This window comes from Macaca thibetana, chromosome 12 (genome assembly GCF_024542745.1).
Source record: "Macaca thibetana thibetana isolate TM-01 chromosome 12, ASM2454274v1, whole genome shotgun sequence".
In the NCBI taxonomy this organism is placed as follows: domain Eukaryota; kingdom Metazoa; phylum Chordata; class Mammalia; order Primates; family Cercopithecidae; genus Macaca; species Macaca thibetana.
The window spans coordinates 6,259,215-6,283,491 of NC_065589.1; the positions used below are offsets into that span (position 1 = coordinate 6,259,215).

General features: G+C 44.3%; 1 protein-coding gene across 3 annotated transcripts in view; it reads left to right on the forward strand.

Annotated features, from left to right (window-relative positions):
• IQCA1 (IQ motif containing with AAA domain 1) overlaps positions 1-24,277 on the forward strand; it is a 166,811-nt gene that overhangs the window by 113,418 nt on the left and 29,116 nt on the right. For all 3 annotated transcript variants that reach the window (XM_050751654.1, XM_050751655.1, XM_050751656.1), the window contains 3 exons: positions 1,435-1,517; positions 10,280-10,387; positions 13,700-13,899. In XM_050751654.1, the coding sequence (XP_050607611.1) occupies positions 1,435-1,517; positions 10,280-10,387; positions 13,700-13,899 (391 nt within the window). The remainder of the gene's footprint in view (positions 1-1,434; positions 1,518-10,279; positions 10,388-13,699; positions 13,900-24,277) is intronic.

The window sequence follows — 24,277 nt, forward strand, 5'->3', positions numbered from 1 at the left end:
GCCTCTGGTGTTCAAGTGATTCTCCTGCCTCAGCCTCCTGAGTAGCTGGGATTACAGTTGCCCACCACCAGGCCCAGCTAATTTTTTTGTATTTTTAGTAGAGACGGGGTTTCACCATGTTGGCCAGGCTGGTCTCAAACTCCTGACTTCAAATGATCGGCCCCCCCTAGCCTCCCAAAGTGCTAAGATTACAGGTGTGAGCCACCACGCCTAGCCTCGGACTTTCTTAATATCGTTTGTTCTGATTATGTTAGAGAATCTTCTTCAAATTTATGTTAATATTTTATACCTGTGTTAAGTGTTTATGTTAAATAAGTATTCAAGTTAAAACACTGCAGTTGATACCTTCTTGATATCTATGGGTCAAATATTGCTATCCCAAATTCCGCTAAATTAAATCTTTGTTAACTTTCAGCAGAGGGCATACTACTTTAAACATGTTTGGTGGAATACAACTCCAGTCATCCAAAGACTGGGGTCATTGGATTAGCATTTCCCCTAATAGTATCTGGCTTGAATCTAGCTGATATTCTCGGGTATCTTTTAATCACACTAACTTGGGTCACAGGACAGTCAGAAGAACTGTCTAAATAAAGTTGTATTTACAGTTCTCAACTTAGAGAAAGACCAGAGTGGGATGGAAGAATAAAGAAGAGGAAAAGACAAAACATCTCAAAGGATTATACTGAATAATATTGGAATTTAGCCTATCTAATTTATGCAAGCCAAACCCAGCACGTATCACTGGGAGTTTCATCCGTTACGTGGGATAGATACTATGTCCATTTTTTTCTCAATTAGTATAAATTACCAGTGTGCTGGCTATATGCCCAAGGTCCTTTTAGAGAAGTGGTTTTGACATCTGTAAACACTCCATAAAGTATAACACCCTCCTAAAAAATCATCACCCTCATAGCTTTAGACGTTTTATCTTCCATATAAGAATTATCTTCAGTCTCATCCTTTGTTCTTTGTAGATGTTTCTTTCAAACAATTGTGCAATTGGGTTAAAAGGAAACATAAATTTCACAAAGGATTAATGACGTACTACAGCTTGCAGATGCTAGCCAAATATATAATTATAGGTCCATTGCGTTACTATTATTGGGTAATTTCTAATTCATATTTGTGCCATCATGAAGACTGATGGAAGGGCAGACTGCAGGAGTTATAGCTGGTCCCAGACGCCCAAAGATATCATTCTTATTAATGGGAAACATCAGATACACACATGGATGAGTGAAAGTATTGTTTTTAAAAAGCCTAATTTATCCCCAAATTGTAGAAACACTTCAAAACTCCTTTTATTTGCATATGAACAAATGTACTTGGAAATAGATCTGGTTTAGGTTCTCCACATATGTGATCATTAACAGAAATACTGCTGATTTCTGTGTGTGTGACTCTGGAACAGACACTCTGCTTTCTCCCCAGGACAATCGAGTCTCTGTATAAGGAACTGGTGGAAGAAGGATTACTGATCCAGGCTCTGAAAGTCAACCTCTCTGATTACATTGGTGAGTACGCAAAGAATAATGCATGTGTGTGTCACGTGTCACCTCTTGTGTTTTGAAATCCCAGCAGCCAGAAATATGTTTTATTTACATTTTTGTTCAAGCCAAAACCTGGCCCATGGTGGCTCCTGGTAAATGTTGGATTGAATTGATTCAAATAACCTAAGAGGATGCTGTGAACTAACAGATTCTCTTAATAAAATGGTTGCAGCTCTCTCCCCTAATGTAATAGAAGCAGGTTTTTAACCTACTAGCAAGGTTCCTCGATGCATTCTTTCTGGCATAATCTGATTTAAGGAGATGGGGAATTGTTTATGATTTCACATGTAAAAAATGCACCTGGGGCAGCACCTAAGGCTTCCACAACACACTCTTTACTGGAGGAATTATTTCCAAAAGATACCTTCCAATAGAGACACAAATATTGGGGAGGAATGAGGTGGGGACATTTGTTATCACAGCCTCACCTAATGGTTTTCTCTGAATTTTTAAAAAACACGATGATGACCTGAAAACACACTTAAATCTTAAAATTCCTCATAACTGTACCACCCTAATGCAGTTATTAGTTTTACTTTTATGAAGAAATTACCCCAATGGATGACAACATTCTCCTACATAACCACAGAAGGAAAATCACTCAGAAAATCAAACAATAATGCAATACTGTTACCTAATATACAGTGAACTTTCAGCTTTCCCAATTGTCCTGATAATGTCCTGTATACATACTTGTCTTTCTGCATCCAAAATCCAGCCAAGGATGGTGCGAGTGATTGTTGTGTCTCTTCCGATCTCCCATAATTCCTTCCTTCTGGAACAGTTTCCCAGCCTTCCTCCATCTTTCACAACACTGGCATTTTTGAAGAGTCTGAGCTGTTCACAGACTGTCCCTCAATTGAATGTGCGTCATGGTTTCCTCATTATTTGATTCAGGGTAAACATTTGAGAGGAAAACGATGGTGTGTCCCTGTCAGTGTTTCCCACTGGGGGCACCTAATGCCACTTTGTCCCATCGGTGATGATGTTAAGTTTAATCTTGTGGCTTAGGCACTGTTCCCTCTATTTCTCCACTGTAAAGCATCATCTTTGCCTTTATAATTAATGAACAGTGAATCCAAGGGGTGATATTTTGAGGCTCTGGAGATTCTGTTCCCAGCATCCTTTCAGGCAAGCGTTTTAGCACCCACTGACGATTTTTATCTGCATCAGTTATTGCTGTAGCAGTTGTAAAGTGGAGATTTTTCTCTTTCTATCATTCCTTCTACATTGAATAGATATCATTCTTCTGTAAGGAAGTGTGTAATCTTTTAAAATTGTGTTATCAGTGTAGACACATGGATTCTTTTTTTATTCAATGTATTATCTATGCCTATCATTATCCATCCTGATATTTACATTGACCCAATTTTGGTCTGTGAGAGCAAGAAGGCTGGCATTCTCCTTTGATCAAAGGATGGTTATTTTAATCCCTTTTCAAGACAGCCTTGTTTCCTTCTTGAGGACTTGAAGGAGCACTCACATTTCCTAATAGCATAAGAATTTTGCCAGAATATATATTGAGATATGTTTTGGGTTTCTATTTATTTTACTTTCTGTGTTTCTTCTTCAGGTGCTGGAGAATTTTCTCCTGTGCCTTGATTCTGTTTTGTTAATTCTGTTGATATTTTTAAATGGCTATTTTTAACAGAACCTTCTCTTATTTATGGTTTGGATTTGTGAACAAAAGATCCTAGTGCCTAGTACAATGCCTGGCACATGGTAGATTCCCATTACCTATGTGTGGACTGACTTCTCAACTAATTATTAGTTTCTTATCCCTTCTGAACTTTTTCAATGATCTGTCAATTTTCAGGAAGCATCTTTAAGATGCCTAAGATCAAAGTGGATGGAGTCAGCCATTTAAGAGTGACTCTGATATGGTTTAGATCTGTGTGCCCACCAAACCTCATGTAGAATTATAATCCCCAGTGTTGGAGACAGGGCCTTGTGGGAGGGGAGTGGATCATGGGGACAGTTTCTCATGAACGGTTTAGCACCATCCTCCTTGATACTTTCTTCGCGGTAGTGAGTTCTCACAAGATCTGGTCATTTAAAAGTGTGTAGCAATCTGGACACAGTGGCTTACGCCTGTAATCCAGCACTTTGGGAGGCCGAGGCGGGCGGATCACCTGAGGTCAGGAGTTTGAGACCAGCCTGACCAACATGGAGAAACCTCATCTCTACTAAAAAAAAAAAAAAAAAAATTATCCAGGAGTAGTGGCACTCGTCTGTAATCCCAGCTACTCGGGAGCCTGAGGAAGGAGAATCGCTTGAACCTGGGAGGTGGAGGTTGCGGTGAGCCGAGATCACGCCATTGCACTCCAGCCTAGGCAACAAAAGCGAAAGAAACACCATCTCAAAAAACAATAATAATAATAAAAATAAAAATAAAAGTGTGTAGCACCTCCCCCTTTTCTCTCTCTTGCTGTAGTTCCCACCATGTGAGACATCTTGCTCCCTCTTTGCCTTGTGTCATGATTGTAAGTTTCCTGAGGCCTCCCCGGAAGCTGAGCAGATGCCAGCATCATGCTTCCTGTATACCCTGCGGAACCATGAGCCAATTAAACCTCTTTTAATTATAAATTACCCAGTCTTGAGTATTTCTTTATAGCAATTCAAGAACAAATTCATACAGACTCTAAGTGAAAATGACTCAATCTAACCAAAGTAGTCAAATATCCACCAAAATCTGGCACACTTTGACCTTGTCCATATTTTCATTTTTTCCCAATTAAGGTCCTTAGCCTGAAAGATGGCAGTGTATCTTCCTAAATCCCCACATCGTAAAATAGAGGAACTAGAAAACAAGACCAAAACCCCCCAGGCAACACTTGCACCACAACTAAATGACAAATTTTCCTCATTGAGCCCCAGAGTACAAACTTTAGGGACACCAAAGGACCTGAGAATAGGAGACCCCAAAATAACCAGAGAGCAATGGGCCACGTAATGTGCAGTGGGCCAGGTAAGAATCAAAGCTGAAACTAGGAGGGGTTTTGCCCATCTCCATAGCAGATGAGTGCAAAGGACCCGAATAAGAAAGTGTGAAGGGGCTGGGACAGTGACTCACCCCAGTGCCTTCCTCCACAGGGCCCATACTACGAAGAAACTCTTGGGAGTGAAATCAAAATTGAACAGGATGGGAAAAGTAAAGATGAAACATAGAGAAGACCCAGAAGAAATTAGGGAAGGGGACCAGAGCCAGAACGTCTCAGAAAGCAAGCCACCACATTTTTAGCATCTATAAAGATGACAGAGGAGGGAGCTCTGTGAAACTGGAAGAGCTATCCTGCGCCACACTTCCTTCTAAAAGTGTTGGACTATTCACTCATATAAATTTGAGCAATGGAAAAGCTCAAGGTCAAAGCCCAAATTATCATAAGAAAAAAAGAATAAGAAAACATTAACATCCCAAAACGACATCTCCACAAAGCAGGTCTATAGTGAAACCTACTATTGCAAAACAATATACATTCAGAGACTGGGTGCAGTGGTTCATGCCTGTGATCCCAGCACTTTGGTAGACTGAGGTGGGCGGATCATTTAAGGTCAGGAGTTCCAGACCAGCCTGGCCAACATGGAGGAACACCGTCTCTACAAAAATTAGCCAGGTGTGATGGCACACACCTGTAATCCCAGCTACTTGGGATGTTGAGGCAGGAGAATCGCTTGAAGCCAGGGAGGTTGCAGTGAGCCAAGGTTGTGCCAGTGCACTCCAGCCTAGGGGTCAGAGCAGGACTCCATCTCAAAAAAAAAAAAAAGTTAATATACATTTAAAAATTATAGAAGACGTGTGAGAACAGCATAAAATAGAATAAGTAAAACCCAGAAATGAGGTGAGAAATCTCAATAACTATAAATAAAGGGGAAAATGTTATAGAAAAAAACAAATTATAATGAATACAAGAGCAAATAAAAATAATAAATAATGCTTTAGAAATAAAAGGCAAAAAGACAAATTTTTTAAAGCAAAATTAGAAATGAAGGATATTAAAAGAATTCAAAAGAGCATATCAAATATTGATGACAGACAAAGAAAATCCAACATACACAGATAATACGAGTCCCTAAAGAAGAAAATCAAAGTAAAGGAATCGAAAAAATACAAAGAATTTCGGCCGGCCACAGTGGCTCCCACCTGTAAGTAATCTCAGCACTCTGGGAGGCTGAGGCAGGAGGATCTCTTGAGACCAGGTGTTTGAGATCAGCCTAGCAACATAGCAAGACCCTTTTTCTACAAAAAAAATAACAAATAAAAACTAGCTGGGCATGGTGGCACGCACCTGTAGTCCCAGCTACTTAGCAGGCTGAGGCAGGAAGAGCGCTTGAGCCTAGGAATTCGAGGTTGCAGTGAGTCAAGATCACACCACTGCACTCCAGCCTGGGTGAAAGAGCAGGACCTTGTCTCAAATTGCAATTTTATAAATATATATAATTTTAATTCATGAAAATTTCTTTTAGGCCTTTTCCTGTTTAGAAAAAGAAAGCGCAGCTCGCTGGTAATGCTCATTTAACTTTATGTGAACATGCTGTTTAAGGCTGAAGCAAATCTGACTAATTTTCAACGTGAAAATAAAATGTAGAAACTGTTCTTGGAGTTATTTCTAAACAGAACTAATATCAGAATCATCTGAATCATCAGGATTGTCTATTTCCGAGAAAATCAGATTCATCAAATGAATCTTCAGCCAACAACCATTGGAAAACAATGTCAAGATCATGCATAGGAATGCTGCGTTTCTTAGGATTTGATATTTTCAGCAATCAAGAATTACTATATTTTCTAAATGGAAACACCACTACTGAAAACAGAATGCTATAAATAGAATGATGTCTTTTGTTTCTGAAGTCAATATACTAGAGCTATGCGAAAATAATAATAAAAACGAGATGCTTCGTGGCAAAGTTTTCTTGGGGCAAATGCTGCAGCCGAAAAGCATCTCTGGTGAGTCTTCTCAGGGCAAACAGGAAAAGGGTTTAAATATTTAAAAAAACATTAAAACCACATAATGAAAGACCACACTGTCTATCTGAGAATATTGACTCAGATTGATCAAGAAGACAGTCTATTGAAAGTGCCTTTGGGCATCTATGTAAAAGAGATCACAGGACTTGGAAAGGAAAGAACATTAGATTATCGTCAGACTTTTCCACAGCCATGCTTTACACCAGAAGTAAATGGAATAGCATATATAAGATGCTCCAGGAAAGGAAGCAGGATTCTAGGATTTTGTACCCAGTCAGGTTTATTTTCAAGTACATAGGACACAAACTGATAAACATGCAAGAACTCAGCAATTTTCCCCCTGAGCCCTTCCTGAAGAATCTGCTAAGAATGACCTACTGACAATCAAAAATGGCACGAGAGACCTTGGCACGAGGATTGGTAGTGAGCATCCTCCATGTACCCATAAAACCAATAGAAAGTGAGGGCTTCAGGAGAGAGAGTACGGTGCCTAACAGCGGTGTGCGCTGCCAACATGGCATTGCAGACTTTCTGCCTTAGGGGGACTGGGCTCTTGCACAGCTGGGAGCTTCTTCCTGATCTCATAAACTTGGGGAGCTAGGGAATGGCCCCCTGCCTCTGGAAAGCACACTGCTCTCAGCACCCAGCTAAGTCATGCCTCGTCATCTTGTCTAAGAAGAGAATTAACAAGATGAGGACCCAGGCACCCTCACTCACCCTTGGGTTCCCTGGTTTCGAATTTATTATCTTGTTTCCTTTTTAACACCTTGACAACAGAGGCATGGCCCAGAGGGTTCCTCTGTTGCCCATTCCGTTGCTCCAGAGGTCTGTGCTACAAAGCCTCAGTGCTCAGAGCCCTTTATTTCTTCCTGCTTCTAGAGAAGGAGAGAGGGTAGATGTGGGCTGTTCCTCCCTAGCCCTTCATCCAGGTGGGGCAGGAGCAGGGATCCCCAGACACAGAACGTGGTTTCCCAGATGGATGTCTCCACCAGGCCAGGAATGCGCTACACAGATCCTCCATGCTCAGCCGCTGGACACAGAGTTGCTTTTTATAGTCTTGAGATTTGTAATCCCACTCTTTCCTCAACACCACTGAACTCCCAACAGTCATTAGAATCACAGCAGATGAGAGCTACAGGAGACTGAAGGGGAGGAACAGACCCAGAGGATGCCAAGCCTGCATTGCAGAGCTCGGGAGGACCCCTTCCTCCAGGCCCAGCCCTCAGCTCCCACAGCCCACCCCCACCACCCAACCCACTGCTTGCCGCACCCTTGCATGGCCACCCTGCTCCAAAACTGGCCCTGTGCCCAGCAGCAAGCACCTGCCACAATCTCAGGTGTGCGAGAAATAGCAATTTCCTTATTTTCTTTAAATCACCTTAATTTGGCTTCACAACCCCTATACTAACAAGGTGATTTAAACTCAGTCCTTCTTGCCAGTCCCCACGCCTGCCCCTAGATATCGTCAAGGCCCCAGTTCCCAGGTAGCACCAGGCTGCAGAGATATTCTGGGGGTGGTGCCCATGAAGGCCCCCCAGACCTCCAGGGCCTAGGGGCTGGATGCCCGCTGCTCAGGGGCCACTGACCAGTCTCTCCTCCCAGGCTCAAGGAATCTCTCCTTCCTCTCATCCTTCTGAGGCTGCCTCCCTCCAGGATGCCAGGCCTTTCCTTACTCTTTCTGTGCCTCAGTTTCCACTACTATGGGATGAGGTCATTACAGCGAATGCCTCACTAAATCGCTGTAAACATTAAGCGAGTTGCTGGATGGAGCACCCCAGGCTGCACCTGCACGGCGTTCAGCTGCTCCCAGCTGGCGTGTGGTCGGTGATCTTTGGTGATTCTTGGTGTAAAACCATCACCTCCCTCTCTGCTTTTTTCTTCACGTGGTGCTCTGCCTCTGTGCATGTCTGTCTCTGTGTCCAAATTTCTCCTTTTTTATAAGGACACCAGTCCTGTTGGATTTAGGGTCCACTCTAATGACCTCATCTTAATGAAATCTGCAACAACCCTATTTCCAAATAAGGTCGTGTTCTGAGATGCTGGGGATTAGGACTTCCACATAGAATTGCAAGGGGATTCGATTCCACCTGTCATGCAGCCCCTGTTTGGTTTTCTGCCCCTTGTTCTGGGTTTCCTGGCATTTTCATGCCCTCTATCCCAAACACCTTTTCATCTGCCACTTTCTTCTTCCCTCCCCTGTGGAAGATCTGATGTCTGTGCAGGGAATCCTGAACTCTCCAAGCTCCGAATGCATGGATGGGAAGGGGCATGGCTTGTACGCGGGGCTACTGCAGACACAGGAACGTGCTTTCAGTGCGAGTCTCAGAACTTGGCAGGCAGCCCAGGCTACTTGTGTCCTTGCCTCTGTTAGAACCAACACCCACTAATTCAACTGAATATAATTTGTTTAAACAAAATCTGTTAGGTTCTAGAAAATATGGTGCGTCTGGAGATTAATACGGGTTTAGATAAGCAGGAAAATTGGGGTCACTTTCCTGTCACCTTTAATGTCATGTTTACTGGCAATGAGCGCTGGATTTAACGGTTGTTACAGGATCTCTTTCTATTCTAGTGGAGGCTAAATTAACCACTCTTCTATTTATTACCTGCTCATTAAAAAGTGTGGTATCTGAAGCTGTAATAGATGCTTTCATTATTGCTCATTCTCCCAACCAATACCCATTGTCCTTGCCAAGGACTTTTTTTATGTGGAGGCTCTGAAAGGCTGCCCCCCACCCCACAACAAAACAGCAGTCACTGTCTGAATTTTAACTCTGATTTCCTTAGCATTTGAAAATGCTTAAAAGCTTGGGATATTTTCAGTGTTTCCTACACACATCAATGTGCATATTGTACTTGCCGTACACGTGTAGCATCCGAAGCTCTGCAGGACCAGGACTTGCTATAGAAAGAAAGCATCGGGGAAAAAAATCCAGACACGATGATTCATTCATTGAATATTTTTACTCCAGATTCAGATACAAATCAAGAGAGAATCATATGAACCTATAAAGGTCCGTCCTCATGACAAATGGAGACAGCCAAACTAATTTTCTTGGTGACCTTATCTAAATTAGTTAGAAAATAACACTTCAGATTTATGACTAGTTACAATTAAGCCCTTTGATATCTTCTAATTAAACCTGTAAAGATTTATTTCTATATTATTCCTTTGGTAATCTCTTAAAAATATAAAAATGTAAATGAATATTACCCTCAAAAGGAGATGTTTCTATTTATCCTAAATTAGACTCATACCCTTCCTTTCAAATGACTGCATTTTACACTCAGATTTACACTGCTCCAATACAAATTCTACATTTTTTGTAGAATTTGATCTTAAATAACTTATTTTTAAAGTTTGCACAAATGTTATACCTAATCTCTTGGAATGTAAATAAAGCAAAGCCCCCTCTATTTCAGCCTTTTTTGTGTGTCCTCCTTTTTAGCACTTTGCCCCATTTCACGTAACTCAATATTCAAATGTTGTTTTAGGAAGTATTAGGAGGTTAATATAATAGTCAACATAATTCCCAGTTTACTCTAGCTAGTAGAGCAGGGCTTTCTTGCCTGGATAGTTTTTCTTCAAACCTTTGTCTGAGAAAAGAGGTGTTCTTCATAATGACTCTCCTAATAGGATTCTGTTTGCTCTGAAATATTAAATTTGTATTCTCTGATCGTTTTTGCAGACCAAAATTATGCAGCTCAGACCAGTGCTGTTTTCCATTTATTTTTCCTCTGTTTCTTTTCTCTCCAGGTGAATACAGCTACCTGGGGACTACTCTTCGCCAGGTATCCATAGAACCCATGCCCTCCCTCCTGGATGTCAGACAGCTCATCACGTTGTACGGAATCTGGCCATTAGGTAAAGACTCGGCGTGCGCGGATGTGCCTTTTCCAAAGCAGCTTGCACCACTTGCTAGTTTGGACGGTGTGTTCCTGTTTGTCAGCAAAAGCGCACTGCAGCTTGACTTTTCCTTCTGAGAACTCTGAGTGGGCACAGTTTCATTTTGACAGTGTGCCCACGAGCACACAGAGGACTCCCAGGGAGAGCGCTTCTACACCCTCTCTGTGTGCCTGCTTAGCAGTGCTGGGCTGAAGGACATACGGGCAGTGAGCTGGGGAGATAACAGGCAAAGCAAGTACCTGCAATTACGATTAATCGAATTAGAGAACAGGCTAGGGCTACCACTTGCCTTTTACCCACAGGCTCCTACTACTAGGTCCTAAACAGAGGCAGCCTTTCAGGAGTCAGTGCAAGTGTATTTCATGGATCTAAAGGATCACCTTTAAGGCCCTGCCAGTTTTCACCGAAGTCTACTCTCACTGCTAAATGAGGTTCAATTGTGACTTTTTTCAGACAGACACACTAGAGCTCTGTGGTGTGCAAGTGATGCAGGAAAGATGGGCTCTCCGTAACACAGATATCTGCGGCTCACGTTCGCTTTTTTCTCTTTTTTTTTTTTAATGGCTTTGATATGTGTATGACCTGAATCACCTGGGGCAGGGACGGCAACTGCAGCCAGGAGTTTCAGTTCTGACAACAACTCTCAAATAGAAGTCACATTCTGTGTGTTTAATTTGCTTTACAATGAGATGGGGGTAGTTCAAACCCTTAGTGTTCCACTTTGACTTCAGAACTTAAGCCTATTGGCAAGAAATAGTTAATTCCTCTTCTAAATTAATGTCAGAAGTAGTAAATGGAATTTACTACTATAAATGGAATTTGCAATTAATATATATATGTGTGTGTGTGTATATATATATATATTTTTTTTTTTTAAATGGTGGCCACTGCCCAGACTAAAAACCCGGCCACTCAGCAGAGGACCTTGAGAACATCTCGTGGCCGCTTACATACCTGGCCAGGAGACACCGGCTGCAGCCTAGGGCTGGGTCTTAGACTCTGAAACCACGTTGGTAGAGAAGAGGAAGCCCAGGAAGTATCTGGTCAGCATCCAGCCACCCTCCTGGAGGTATTGCTGCCACACAGAGATGATGGAGAATGAAGGGAGGAGGCGTGCTCCCAGAGCAGAAACCATGGCCGCTGTTTCATCGCCTGCCAGGCGCCTCCAGGTGGATGTGGTCCAGCTTTTACTGATTCATAAGCAGTTCCAAGATGCAGAGGCACTTCCTTGGAGTCACAGGGCTAGGAAGGGGCTAAACTGGGTTGAGGACACAGAACACTGGCCTCCTTGTTATCTCTTAATCCTCGGAAAGTTGAACAGGGCTCAAGTGCGAAAACTGGAACCATACTGTGTCTCTTGGTAGCTCTACAAGAGGGGCAGGAAGAGCTGTGGACACTGGCACAGGTGTGTCCTGCCAGCTCCTGGGCGCTCTGCCCACCTTTGCCCTCCCTGAGGTCAGCCAGGCCCCAGTCGAAGAGGCCTCCCTGGGACCACCCTTTTCATGTCTCTGGGTGACCTTGGTGACCACCTCCTTTCTCTGGAAGGCCACTGCCTGTGTCACTGCCACACACTCTCCCAGGCCCACTCACCCGCCCCTGCTCCTCTGCCTCCTGCCACCCCCTCCCAACCCAAGACTCTGTCCTCAGCACTGTTCTCTCCTCCCTCCCCCGCTCCCAGAAACCTCTCCCGGCCCCCCGGCTTCAGCCAGCACCCCTGGCACCTCCGTCCCACACCACCTTTCAGGGCCCCTAACCGCTGGCTCCTCACCCCTCCCTGTGCCAGCCTGGCTTCCCGGCCCCACGTGAAGCCTGCCCACACACCCCCTCACTGCATGCTACCGTTCTGCCCGTTCCTCAGAGGCCAGCCCAGGTGCCCCCTCCTCCTGGAAGTCCAGCCGGAGTTCCCCGCGGGGAGCAGTTTCTTCTCTGAGCTCCCTGTGGCTCTCCTGGACCTTCACACCGCTTGCCTCCCGTTCTCATTATGGCAACTCAGGTTCAGCTCCGCCCCTGGCCTGAACTGTCCACAGCAAATCCAGAGTCTTTTCCACATTTGTGTCACTCCCCGCCACAGCCCCCACTCCCACGGGCCCCGCCCTAGCTCCCAACCAGGGCCAGCACAGAGCAGCCTTTGATACCCAGGTGTCCAATGCAGGGCACATGAATGGCATCTCTCTCCTGTTGTGGAAAACAGCCTCTCCTTTATCCCGTTAGATTGCCGCAGCCCCTACTAACCACAAAAAAAGCACACTCATTGAATTATATTTTGAAGAGAATTTGCTCAAAACCATTTTCTGAGTTTATGTGGAGAATGGTAGGTAACCATAAGAATGACATATCTAATCATCACTTAAAGTTTCTGTATCTTTTCAATATACAAGAAAAAAGAAAAGCATAATCATTTTAATGGCATTTATAGATTATCAAAAAGAGCCCATTAAGTGACAGAACGCAAACTAACATGATAATAAATGATTTGATCGCAGCACTTTCCAGAATTTAATCCCATTCACTTTTCAGTTGCTTTGTGCCCAGTACCTGCTCTGCTTGTGTTCTCTGCAGTGGAGAAGACCCACACCCGAGGCCCCTTCTGGGCACTAAGGAAATTGACAGTGGTGGAGAACACAGGGCATGAACCTCCGAATGACTCTAATCATCCAAGTCACGTTATTACCAAGTGTCAGGTTAACTCTGCCGCTCCTGACAGCTAGAAACCAGGGCAGGAGAAAGAAGTTCAGGCTACTGCTGCCTGGATCTCCGTCTTCCCTTTATCTCACAAGAATCACTAAATGGTAGACAAGAGGGTTGCAAGGAAATAAACACTTAGTCAACCTTATCGTCTGTGTCTCCACATTCCTCTTCCCAAGCTTGCAAAGAATTTAATGCTGCTGCTGACAAGCAGAGAAAGCACTCAAAAAAAAAAAAAAAAAAAAAAAAAAAAGAAAAAAAAACAGCCAAAGGTAAGCTATTGCAGGAATGCTCTTTAAAAATTATGATTTTAGGGGAAATACTGATGTGGAGAGGGGGAGAAGAAGGGTATTAAGGACCCACAGAGACCCTATGGCTCCACCACGAGCCCTGACATACAAATTAAAAGTGTCACGGAGCCGGCTGGGATGGAGGCGTGTCTCTGGTTTGAAATGCTTTCGACACCTTTATCACTGTTGCAGGAAGTGGGGTCACATGATGCAGTTTTGACCTTGAGTTATCCTAGTTGAAGAACCACTGATTTTCTTGGCAGAACATTAGCACCTTTGCCTCTGCCTTTTTTAGGTTCTGCAGCAGTGCATGAGAAAGCTCCCTTGGTGAAATCGCTGCTGTTAGCCGGGCCGTCTGGAGTAGGGAAGAAAATGCTGGTCCATGCCATCTGCACCGAAACGGGAGCCAACCTCTTCAACTTGTCCTCCTCTAACATTGCTGGGAAATACCCTGGCAAAAATGGCCTCCAAATGATGCTGCATGCAGTCTTCAAGGTATTGATTATATTTCTTGGTTTCCAACTCTCCTCCCTTTCAAATTACATTTCTAAACCCTGCAGACAATTTCTGTTGGCAGACAAGCATGACTCTCTTACATTTCCTCATTGTCTACCCCTGCAAATTACTTCATTATTGCATATGGCCAAACACACACAATTAGAAACAACTTCTTTCTTTCCGTAAGCACCCTACTGTGCCGTCCTGATCACCCTCCCTCTGCCACAGGAACCCTTCTGGAAATGCTTTCATGTCTCATTGAAAATTAAACCCACAATTGCTTTGTTTGGCCCACCTCACTTTAATAATTGGCATCAGGTAGAGATATTTGAATTATTTGGATTCTTCCTTACATGACATGAGTTACCAAGGTATGGCACCTTCTGTGCTTCTGTGCACTCCTCACACAGGTGTGATGGAGAAGCCTGTAGGCACCTAAGCCAACCAGAGTAATGTAAAGACGCGGTGATATCACAGGATCTGAGCAGCTCTGTGATCTTAGCTAAGCTGCTAGCTTTCCTGGGTCTCCATTTTATCATCACAAAATGAATGTGTTTAAAAGAACTTTGATACAGAATATTTTTTATTTAATACAAAGGCTTTACAAAATTTAATTTCTACTTGCTTGAGAACCTCCAGGTTAGCCTTATGCTATTCGTTTCAGTTAACTGCCATGCCAGCGTTTACTGTATCAAAACCTACTTGGTGGCAAACACTGTCCCATATTGGAGGCCAGGTGTTGGCTCTGTGTCTGCTTTCTGAGGGGCTGTAAAGCGTGAGAGATGCTCCGCAACGAGGCGGTTTACAGGAATGATAAATGGACAGGAACATCTCCTCCTTAGTGTCATGCTAATACACTAAGAAACAAGGGAGCGACAGTAGTAGGATTTCTTCCCTTAGCCACATGGTCCCTCCCACTGCAGCGACTCAGGACATGCCACTCTCCTTTTCTCTCGTGCTTGTAAGGAAGGAGTTCAGAGAGGAATCTGTGGAGTATACAATGTGTAACCACCATTTTCATGCACATATGATCATTGTACAACTTTTTTTTGAAATTTATATTCAAGTCATTTACCTATAGTTGATGCTTGAACAACACAGGGTTTGGGGCACTAATCCCCTGTGCAGTTGAAAATCCACATATAGCTTTTGACTCCCTAAAAATCTAATTACCAATAGCCTACTGTTGACTGGAAGCCTTCCCGATAACAGAAACAGTTGAATACCACATACTTTGTATGGTGTATGTATTATACACTGTATTCTTATAATCAACTGCAGCAAAGAAAATGTTATTAAGAATACCATAGAGAAGAAAAAATCTATTTACTCTTCATTAAGTGGAAGTGGATCATCATAAAGGTCTTCATCTATGTCTTGTTCACATTGAGGAGGCTGAGGAGGAGGAGGATGAAGAGGAGGAGTTGGCCTTGCTGTCTTAAGGGTGGCAGAGGTAGAAGAAAATCTACGTATACATGCACAGTTCAAATGAGTGTTGTTTAAGGATCAACTATACCTTTCATTTAGTTATTGGTTTCATTGGTTCATTTCATTGTTTAGGTTAATTTCATATTTTTTAGTATTTCAAAATTTCTGAGAATTTGGAGGAGCTCTCCAACTATATGCATTTCTATATTTCTCCCTGTAGTACTGTCAGTGGCTTCACATATGTTGAAGCACTGTTATGAGATACATCCATGTTTAGGACTGTTATGTCTTCCTTCCTGGTTGATTATTTTATCATTATGAAATGACCCTTTTTGTCCTGGAAATACTCCATGTCTTGAAATCTACCTGGTCTGATACTAATGGAGCCACATCAGCTTTCTTATGCTGAGGGTGTATGGTATATTTTTATGCTGTTTTATTTCCAATATGTCTATGTCTTTATAGTTAAAGTGCATTTCTTATGGATAGCACACAGTTGGGTTTGCTTTCTTATTCAATCCGACAACATATGTCATTTCACTGGAGCATTCGCTCTGTTTATTTTAAATTCAATTACTTAAATGATTGAGTTAGGTCTACCATTTTGCTATTTGTTCTCCATGTGTTCCATTCCTCTTTCATTCAACTTCTCTTTTCTTGCCTTCTTTTTGGTCTTTTTTAATTTTGTTTTTCAGTGGTGGCCTACGGATTACTGTAGTCATTCTTAACTTATCACAGTCTATGTAGAATTAATATGGTATTTTACATAAAATATGAGAATCTGGTGACAACATAATCCACTTGTTATCTGTGTCCTTCATTTTCTTATTATACATTTTACATCTATAAATGTTATATATACCCCAATAGAATGCTATTTTGCATTTCACAGTCATTTGTGTTTTTTAAAAATTGAGAGAAGAAATACAGTATTTTATACATCTCCATGTATTTGCCATTTTTAGTACTCTGTTTGTTTCTGTCAAGTTAAGTTTTCACCTGGTATCATTACCCTTTCAGCTAAAGAACTTCCTTTAGCATTTATTTTAGTGTAGGTCTGCTGGCAACAAATTTTCTTGGCCTCTATTTTATTTATCTTAAAATTTTTTACATTGCCTCCATTTTTGAAGGATATTTTTGCTGGATATAGAATTCTGGGTTGACCTTTTTTTCAGCACTTTTAAGACATTATTCCATTGTCTTCTGGCCTTCCTTGTTTCTTATGAAAAGTTAGCAAATTTTTGAATTATTTATCTCCTGTGTGTAATGTGTAGATAAATAACTCTATCTCCTGTGCAATCTCCTGTGTCATTATTCTCTGAATAGTTATAAGATTTTCTCTTTGTTTTGATTTTCATCAGTTTGACTATGATGTGTCTAGGCATTCGTGTTTGGTTTTTGTTTTTGTTGTTGTTGTTGTTGTTGTTGTTGTATTTATACTGCTTGTAGCTCACTGTGTTCATTGAATCTGTAAACATATGTTTTAAATCAAATTTAGAAACTTTGGGCCATTATTTTCTCCAGTTTGTATTTACTGCATTCTCTGTCTCCTGTCTTTCTGAGGCTCTAATTATATACACATTTGACTGCTTGATATTGCTCCACAAGTCACTGAGGTTCTGTTCTTTCTAGTTCCCACACTGGATATTAATCTGTATTCAAATTTACTTACCCTTTCTTCTACCATCTCTAATCTGCTATTCAGCCCATCTTGTGGCTTATTTTTTATTTCTGATCTTCTTATCTTTTGCTTTTCATTTCTAGCACTTAACGTTTGCTTATTACTCGTTTTCATTTCTCTGCATAGTTTTCTATCCACCCATTTCATACAACCATCTTTTTCCTTCAAGTCTTTGAACTTAATTGCCTTAGAGCCCTTATGTGCTCATTTCAAAATCGGGGTCATAATGGGGCCTATTTCTATTTGACTGCTTTTCCTTTGACCATGTGTCACATTTCTCTGGTTTTTCATCTGATTGATAATTCTTACTGTGTATTAGACATTGTGGATGGTACGTTGTGGAGCCTCTGAAGCAAGCGGGGCTTTGTTCTAGCGGGCAGTTAAATTACTGGCTGATCAGCTTGAACTTGCAGAGGCTTCGTTTTCCATTTTGTTAATATGGGTCTATTTTGACTTTGTCTATGGTCCAAAACAAATCTCTTAGTCCTGGAATATGGTCTTTACTCCAAGGTTTCAATGGAAAGCCTGTTTACCAAGCTCCTCTGACTTGGCAGTAGCTGAGGAATGTGCTCCATTCTTTTAGTTTTTCATCTATTGCTTTTCACTGAGCTTCTTAGAATCTTCCCCCACGCAAGCACACATCTAAAATTAGCCAGTGATTTGAAGGTGAGCTGGAATTTGAAGCCAGGCAACCTGACTTGTGGCTTCCATGTGCTTAACTACCAGTAAGCACTAAGTTCTTCAGAGGAAAGGTAAAATGAACCCATCCTCTTGCCCAAAAAACACCTAAATTTGTTCATTCTAAACATAAAATTTTGTTGACATTTGACATTGTCAAGTAACAGACAGAAGCACATAAATATAAAAATATTAGTGTTTTGTGAGCATCCACATATCCCAGACTATTCCATACATCACTATGTATTAAGTCATTCAGTCCTTACAACAACTCTATGAGGTAGGCATTATCATTATACCCATTTTTCTGATAAGAAAACTGAGGCACAAGTCATTTGAGTAATTTTCTTGGTTGCAGTGCAATGATAGGATCTCACACAGCCTGGCTCCAGAGCCTCCAAGTTTCAAAACTGCATTATACGGCCAAGTGGGGCTGAGTTAAGTATCCGTTTTCCGACCCACCAAACAGTGTAGTAGCTCCTGGTGTGAATCTAGGACAGAGCAAGGATGTGATCTTTCTGTTCTCACTCTAGGAAAGTCTTTGTTCCTGCTGCTGAGAGATTTTGTCTTGATACCAGATAAGTGATCTTTTCATCTATTAGAATGATCACAGACTGACATTGTGTGGACCGCAAAATGCTGGGTGTCAAATTATTAAAATGTGGAGCACCACATTCACCCACCTGGGCCACTTCGTGTCAGAGTGCCTGACACACACCTCATTAAGCTTCACCTTTCTTGTGTATATAACTGATTAATGAAAGACCCAGAGGTCTCAGGAGTGGGAGCCATTCAATTAAAAATTGTGTGCAGTGAGGCCACCGTGTCCCAGTGTGACTGACAGAGCAGCTATCTGCATTGCAAAGAAGTATTTGCTTTTCATTAACCACAGGCAAGTGGGACAGGACGCTTGCGCTGGTACGTTGGCGGCAGGAAGCTGGAGTGCCTGACTGTGCCGTGTGAGCCGCAGAACACGGGCCGTGGCTCGAGGGCAGCAGAATATGGTTCGTGGCATTTGCGGGAGAAGGTGAAATAACAGAAGGGCCTGATTCCTCATGGAGTCTTCCTAGAGAGAAGTCCTGTTACCAAGTTAATCTCGAGAGGCTAAATCAGGAAACTACTGGGAAATACGCGTCATTTCTCACTTCAGGCAGGTCGTATTCGCCTCACTCACAGCACTGTGGAAGCACGCAGGGAAAATGAGTCTCTGATTTGTTGCACAACCGTAAATTCAAATCCATTTTGTGATCATTGCATTTGGAGGATTTCTTTATTTTACACACAGTGACTAATAGAATAATGAGTGCGGGGTGAGGGGAAGCGTTTCCTTTTTAAGAAATGTGTTTATAAGTAAATGACTATTATTTCAGATTCCCTATACTACTAAAGCTATACATAGAAAAGAATATACTTATCTTGGAAATATAAGGAATATTTGTCTAACCAATTAATAAATATTTGACAAATGATGAACATGCAATAAGCATTTCACAGGTAAAAGAATTTATAAGGCAGGGCTGTTGCCCATCACCCACCCCAGGTACCAGTCTCCTTGAGTCTGTATAACAGTAAATCAGGGCACAGAGGAGCGGGAATGGCTTTTTCTGACCTCTGCCCTGGAGTCAGGCACACGCTAAGGCGTTTTACACATACTTTCTCTTTTAATTGCATCAAAGCTCTCATGAGGTAGGAATTAACATCCCCATTTTACAGATGAGAAAACTGACACTCAGAGTGCTGAATTTCAACAAAAATGCAAAAGAACCAGAGGACTGACCTCTGGATTTCAGTCCAGGTTGGGCCCCAAGACCATCGCATGGCACCCCAGCTGGCCTCTGGGGAAGCCTCGGCTCCGCGTGCCCCTCCCTGTGGGAGGCTGTGCCCTCCACAAGACACAGGGATAAGGCTCTTCCTGGGCCAGCGAGTCTGCTGGGAGTATCCCAGTGTGAGACGGTGAAGCAACTGAAGGCCATTCTGCTTCTTCCTGCATCCCCCTTGCCAGTGAGACTGCCCCCCACCCTCCAGACTTCTCATTAGAGAGGCAAGGGGAGGCCAGGGCAGGGCGCAGGGTAGGAGGCTGGACCAGAGGACGCTTCAGCGGCCCCCTTGGTCCTGGGCAAGGGTCCTCTCTGCCCCCGGAGGTTCGTAGGTTCTGCTTTCCTGCCCTCTGCTTGGCGACCTGGCGCCTGAGGGCTGAGTTAGAGTGAGGACCTGGGAGAATGGGGCCAAGGCAGTGTCTGCTGTAGAACACGTGGCTCACAGGGGTCTGCAGCATCTGGACAAAAGGGACCCTCAATGCCCTTGTGCCCCTGTACCACCCACCCAGCTCAGTACCACCACCCAGCTTCTCGGTGGGCTCACAGCCAGCAGCCTATGGCAGCACACCAAGGGCTCTCGCCCAGATGTGGTGTGTGGTGGTGTGGACGGCGAGTCTAGGTGTCCGCAGGGGCGCCTGGCCAGTTTCTGTAGCTCGTAGAAGGAATGTTCCTCATAGAAGACTTCTCTTCCTGATTAATAACCCAGACAAAGACATTGCTGCTATTTGTGGATGATTGTATTTAAAAAAAAAACACACACACACACACAGATGTACAATTAGTGTAATAAATATGTTAGTCTCGTTTTACAAGGTGGATATCAGTAAGGATAATGCAAGGCCTACACCTGGCCACCAAAACAGGGCTGATCAAAAAGGAGGGGGAGAGGAAAGAGAGGAGCAAGGACAGGGGGAAAGGGACGCAGGATTTAGCGACTCCGGTGCAGCCTCAGGTGTGGACATGGTGGGAGGCCAGTGCCCTGAGTCTTGAGCTGGTCATCCGTGAAGAGGCCAGACTCCTCTTCCACCGTGTGCGGAGGCAGCTGCAGGCTGAGGAGGGGCGTGCACATAGGCTTCAGAACCTTTTGTTCTTTACATAGACTTTATTTTTCAGAGCAGCTTTCAGTTCCTGGCGAAAAGGAGGAGAAAGTGCAGACAGCTCCCACATAACCTGTTCTCACATAGGCAGGGCCTCCCCACTCTCCACGCCCCACCGTGGGCCACACCCACCATGTGCTACAGTAAGGAACCCAGACCGACACCTCACTAGCGCCCAGAGTCCGTCAAAACCCGCTGTCGGTGGGGGTGCAGGCCTCTGCACGGCCAGTGAGGCCTCTGCCGTTGTTTCCACTGCCTGGAACATCCGTGTCAGTCCTGGGAGGCCACGTCAAGCCAGACACCAGGGAGGGGCCCAGGTGGGGAGGGAGACCTAGACCCCCACACATGGGAAACGTCTCGGAATTCAGACACATGCACCCGCAAAGAAAGAAGGAGAAAAAAGAACACGAAAGAAAGGCCCTAGGCCACGGTGGGCCATGTAGCCGGGTCCAGCGGTGTCAGAGGCTGCCGTGGGAAGGGGACTCCCAGGAGGAAGGAAACGAGGGCCAGGCTTCTCCAGGACCCGGGATACACATCCCACTCCACCTGTCCAGTGACGACAGGGAGCACCCCACGGGGGGAGCGTCAGGCTGTGGAGGCCCCGGGCGCTGTGTCAGCCAGGTGTGGAGACACAGTCTGCAGGCTGTCAATCACCGAAACCACAGCGTGGCATCCGCAGGTGTTCTGTAGCGGGGACGATGCCGGACCAGGGCTTGATGCCACAAGCATTCAAAATGTTTAGGCAACCCGGAAACACTCGGGGTGGGGGCGATGGAGGTGCCTTGGGAAGTTAAGAATGGCTTTGGACACAGGCTTCTCCAAGCTGGCCAGAGTCCGTGCCACCTGGCGAGAATTCATTGGCCCGGTGTGGTGGGCAGAGGGCTGGGGAGGAGACGGGGCTTCAAGAGTTAAGTTCAGGTGGTTTGTAAGCCTGACGCCCCCCACCATCCAACACCTTCCCCTTGAACACAGTCTGGAGAAGCACTAATTGCATCGACATGTTCCTGTTACTAGCACCAGCCTGCCCCCGACACACACACACACAAACACACTTACACACGCACACTAACACACACACGCACACTAACACACACATGCACACTAACACACACACGCACACTAACATACACTCACACAGGTGCACACTAACATACACGCACATGCACGCACACTAACACACATGCACACTAACACGCACATGTGCATGTGTGCACACTAACACGCACATGTGTGCACACTAACACGCACACATGTGCACACTGACACATGCTCATATGCACTAACATGCACACGCACATGTACACACACTCATACACACACTGTCACATACACTGACACACACATTGACCACATATACATACACATACATTCATGTCCTGTCCTAGTTACTCTGCCCAGTCTTTCCTGTGAGCCGCTGCATCCCAGCTCCTCTCTGGTTCTTTGCTCTGCCTCAGTTTACCTCCCATCCCACCCAGGGTCAGCCCAGCCAGGCTTCTCTTTGTAGTATACCTCTGCCCTTCTTTTGATGATCATTTATGGTTTATGTCCAGCTAATTGCAGTGAGGACTTGAAGTAACCTCTGCAAGTACATAAAAGGTATTACAAGGAAATAGAAACTTAAAATATAATTTTTCAATAGTGGAAATGCAGGCCAAAGTGTCATATGAACTATTTAAACAGAATCCAAGTGACCACAGTATGGGAAAGTGAACCCTCTCCCCCTGCAAATAGGCCTCACTCCCCCGTACCCTCCCTAACCCCGCAGCACCTCACTCAGCGTCGCCCATTCAGACACAGGCAGACAGGCAGGGACCATGTCTCCCAACTCCCAGACACCCCTGCCTCCTACCACAGAGCTCTCAGATGCACCGTAAATACGTGTGGGATGAATGAATGAGTGAATGAGTTTCAGCTGAGACACAGCAGCTGAAAAAAACAAGTAGCTGTTTTATTCCTGCAGTTCTCCTTGGCAGGCAAAATAGGATTCTTTCAGAGAGAACCTCCAAAATGTCCAGGGGTCATCTGGGCAGAGCATCTTCATAACTCATGCGTGCCGAAACACAAACAGGTTTTAATTGTTGAGCATTATCCCCTGAGAATCTAATTCTGATGGTGAAGGTTTGACAGTGTTTCTTTGGAAAATACAAAAGATCAATCCCATAAAATGCATGTGGATGGAGAGGTCTTTAGTTCTTTGCTAGAACTTGCTAGCATTTGAAAAAGCACACGGTGGCGATTTGTCTTTATTTCATAATTGACACAAAACAAAAACCCTCTAGTCATATTTGATAGGAGCGAAGAGCCCTCTACTGGCAGGCGAAGGGAACTATCCAACAGAACTCTGGAAAGTTCAATTATGAATTAATTAATGTAATTGTCCATGACCTCAAACTATCTGTGGGTAATTTCAATGAAGCCTTTTCATAGCTAAATGAAAATTAGAAAAGCAAAGGATACCATTTTTCATTAGCAAATTGGCAGAGAGTTTTTTATTATTAATCCTTGTTGAGGAGAAGAGTGTGGAAAGCCAGAGCCCTCATTTATTCCTGGGGACAGTGTAAACAGATGGAACCCCAGGAGGGCACTGCGGCAGCACACGCAAAAACGACACGCCCAGAACGTCCGGGCGCCTCCAGCTGGAAGCCTCTCCTGGCAGTCATTCTAAGGAAATTCTCAGCCAGGTGCCCTAAATAAATACTATTTGGAGTAGTAAAAGATGGAAACCATCTATACGTTCAAAAACAGGGGATTAATTAGAACCCTAAACCTGGTGCTTCCTGTTAAAATTGATAATGGAGAAATAACTTTCATATGACATGAACAAAGCAGCCCATAAAGCAGTATGTGTTGAACAAGATCCCATTTTCGTAAAGGATCTGTAAGGACAGGAAATGTTCGACGGTTGATTCTAGGTGGAGGGAGAAAAGGTGTTGTTTATGCCATTCTGTATATTCTGAGATTTTTACTAAAGAACACTGCTTTTCCGCAAACTGTAAGAGCAGATCTTATTCCCAGCAGAGGTGCCTGCAAACATTTCTTGTGTGGCCTGCACACTTTCTGCGGCAGCAGCCACCCTGCCCTCTGGTGTCTGTGGTGCAAGGAAGATGAGCCCTTCTCCTCCCAGCCCATCCTCCTGCCTTCTGTCCCTAGCCCATGCTATCCGCAAACATTTCCTGGGCACTGGCTACTCCAGTGGCACATCCTCCCCAGGCTTACTGTCTGCCCGTCTTTCTGCAGGAGCCCTCCCTGTCACCTGGCTCTGTTCCCTCCACTCCCTGCCAAGGCCACAAGTGACCTCCTCATTACCAAACTCTCTGGCCAGCATGGGCCACCGTTGGCCGCCCCCCTCCCCCGCTTGTTGGCCCCCTGGTTTCGAGGCTGGCTATCCCTCCAGACCCGTCCCTTCTCCCCACAGCTGCTGCCCCTTGGCAGCCCAGACCTCCTCCTCTATCATCGTCTTCCCTGTGTGGCCCTGGGCTCTCTGCCACCCTCTCCTGGCCTCATCCACTGTCCCCCTTTACTCGGGAATTCCTTCCATCCACTCGAGGCGTCCACTGCTGGTGGTTTGCTGTGGCCTTGGAGGCCTTTCCGGCCCTTGCCTCTCTCCTCCTCTCTGGCCCCAGCAGCCCTCCCTGCCTGCCCCACTGTGCGGGGGCTCATGGCAGCCGACACTG